The sequence below is a fragment of the Macrobrachium nipponense genome, chromosome 39, assembly GCF_015104395.2.
Source record: "Macrobrachium nipponense isolate FS-2020 chromosome 39, ASM1510439v2, whole genome shotgun sequence".
NCBI lineage: Eukaryota > Metazoa > Arthropoda > Malacostraca > Decapoda > Palaemonidae > Macrobrachium > Macrobrachium nipponense.
In genome coordinates this window covers 25,377,765-25,380,264 of record NC_061099.1, presented here as the reverse complement: position 1 = coordinate 25,380,264, position 2,500 = coordinate 25,377,765, and the positions used below count along the sequence as shown (strand labels likewise).

Sequence of the window (2,500 nt, the reverse complement as noted above, 5' to 3'; positions counted from 1 at the left end):
ACCTGTCCCGGGTCATCAGACTGGAGGTCAGGTGGAGTTACGACTCGACTTTGACCCACCCGGGATCCTACTGCTGGATGCTCCTGTGCAATCGCTCCCTGTACCTGAGATCCGTCAGGATTTCGCCTATGGATTATTACCCGGAGGAGTGAGTATTCGTGAGGGTGAAGACAGTGGATTCTTGTTCTGGATGCTCAGAGAGAGAGAGAGAGAGAGAGAGAGAGAGAGAGAGAGAGAGAGAGAGAGAGAGAGAGTATGTAAGTATGAATATTCCACGAAAATTTATATGCTCATGTGTGTTTTTTTAATATACATAATGTCAAATCTCTTTGCGTAATTATGTACGCTTATATTAACGCGCAATACTGTAATGTCAAATATGAAATAAATACAATGTTTATATATATACCGTACAATGACATATACTATGTATATATATAAATATATATAATATACATTATATAAATATAAATACACACACATATCTACATCTATATCTATATATATATTTATTAGAGAGAGAGAGAGAGAGAGAGAGAGAGAGAGAGAGAGAGAGAGAGAGAGAGACGATATCAAACGAAATTAGTATAATAAATCACTACGAAATCAAGTGAAAACAAATGGAATACGGCTAAATAAAACATAACTAAAAAGCACATTAAAAGCACAGACGTTAAGAACACTTATAACACGGATATCTAGGGTCACTGGAACCTGGAATCTGGAAAACAAAAAAACTTTTGCACTTTTATTCAGCTAATGTTTATTAATGACCTACTCAGCAGTCTTCGACGACTTTACATTGTCACAAAAGACCCTTTGCACCGTATTCAACTAATATTTATTAATGACCTGCGCAGTAGCCTTCAATGACTCCATCTTGTCACGCACTTTCTCGCTTCAGAGTCGCTCTCTCACACGCAAAGGCACGAAATTCACACTTTCTCCTCTTCTTGCAGGAATCGGCTGGGCCACGAAAGCACTCTGTGTAGGGTGGGTCGTGTCACAGAGGTCAAATCGGGCCATACGCAAGTTCTGACTAGTGATGGTGATTGCGTCTATACCCCTTGATGTGCATAGCCGTTACTCAGTTGTTTACAAAGAGAGGGATGAACAGGATTTCAAAGGAGTGCTTTTGATTTTATTTGGAATTTTTCGTATTGTGATGGAACCGCTCTTGAAAATGAGTGATTTACCGTTATAAATATTATATTCCTTCGCTTTAACTTTTGTTTTCGATATTCTTCTAATATTACGCAACAAATCTTTCAACACAGTTCTTCCGTTGTGAATACTTTCAAGTACCAACAAAAATCTGATATGTACTTCCTATGGTTACTTAAACTGATAATTTTCTTTAATAATAATAAAAAAATTGTTTGGTAGCCACTGTAACGCCAGGTAACACGTTCAATAAATTATTGAGTCAAATCTGGTCTTCAAACAAAAGACTCTTTTCATTATCTTGATCTTCTAAAGAACCAAAGGACAATTGAAAAGGTATAAAATAATAAAAAATGGAAATAAATTTTTCTTAAACTGTGAAATATATATATATATATATATATATATATATATATATATATATATATATATATATATATATATATATATAGATAGATACACACACACACACACACACACACATATATATATATATATATATATATATATATATATATATATATATATATATATATATATGTATAGAAAGTATGTATAACTGAATAACGAAAATTTGGAACGTGATGAATAATATACAAATAGAGGCAATAGCCACGAAGGGAAGGTGAAACAATGGTAGTACTGCTGCAAGGCCTTTCGACTACTTGTCCTTTACTAAGCAGTCTGCTATTACCTCTATTAATATATATATATATATATATATATATATATATATATATATATATATATATATATGTAGTAAGTACAAATGCTTGTAGACATCCAGATCGTCTGCATGTAACAGCCATCCTGCACAGCTCGCCTGGGATCATCCCGACAAAGGATACAACCCTACACATATTTTTCACTCTTTTTTACGTCTCTTTTCCACCGCAAGGCAAACCGAGACAATACAAGAGTCCTATTTGTTGTCAATACAGCGACCACAATGAGAGTCCACTTTCGGTAGAGGAGATGATCTCCTTGCCTCTGTTCCTCCCTTAGAATTTCTGCTCTCTCTCTCTCTCTCTCTCTCTCTCTCTCTCTCTCTCTCTCTCCTTCTCTTCTCTTCTCTCTCTTCTCTCTTCCCTTTTCTTCTGCTACTTCTCATCTCTTCTCCTCATTTCATCTTCATATCATTCTGGAGAGAGAGAGAGAGAGAGAGAGAGAGAGAGAGAGAGAGAGAATCCCCCTACGCCTCTCGAATCTCGAATGTAAATAATTCATCATTAGAAGTCCCGATTCTGATTCTTCAAAAACAAAACCTTTTCGATTTCCGTGACATAATTCTCTCTCTCTCTCTCATTTCTGGTTCAGGGGAGAGATGGAGAGAGAG

At 35.8% G+C, this 2,500-nt stretch overlaps 1 protein-coding gene across 1 annotated transcript in view; it reads left to right on the top strand.

Moving 5' to 3' along the window:
- Positions 1-1,195, top strand: part of LOC135210538 (pancreatic lipase-related protein 2-like) — a 9,232-nt gene extending 8,037 nt beyond the window's left edge. Inside the window, exons 7-8 of the mRNA XM_064243407.1 lie at positions 1-148; positions 960-1,195. The exon at positions 1-148 is cut by the window's left edge and continues 59 nt beyond it. Of these exons, the coding sequence (XP_064099477.1) occupies positions 1-148; positions 960-1,071 (260 nt within the window). The 3' untranslated portion in view covers positions 1,072-1,195. The remainder of the gene's footprint in view (positions 149-959) is intronic.
- The last annotated feature ends 1,305 nt before the right edge of the window (positions 1,196-2,500 follow it).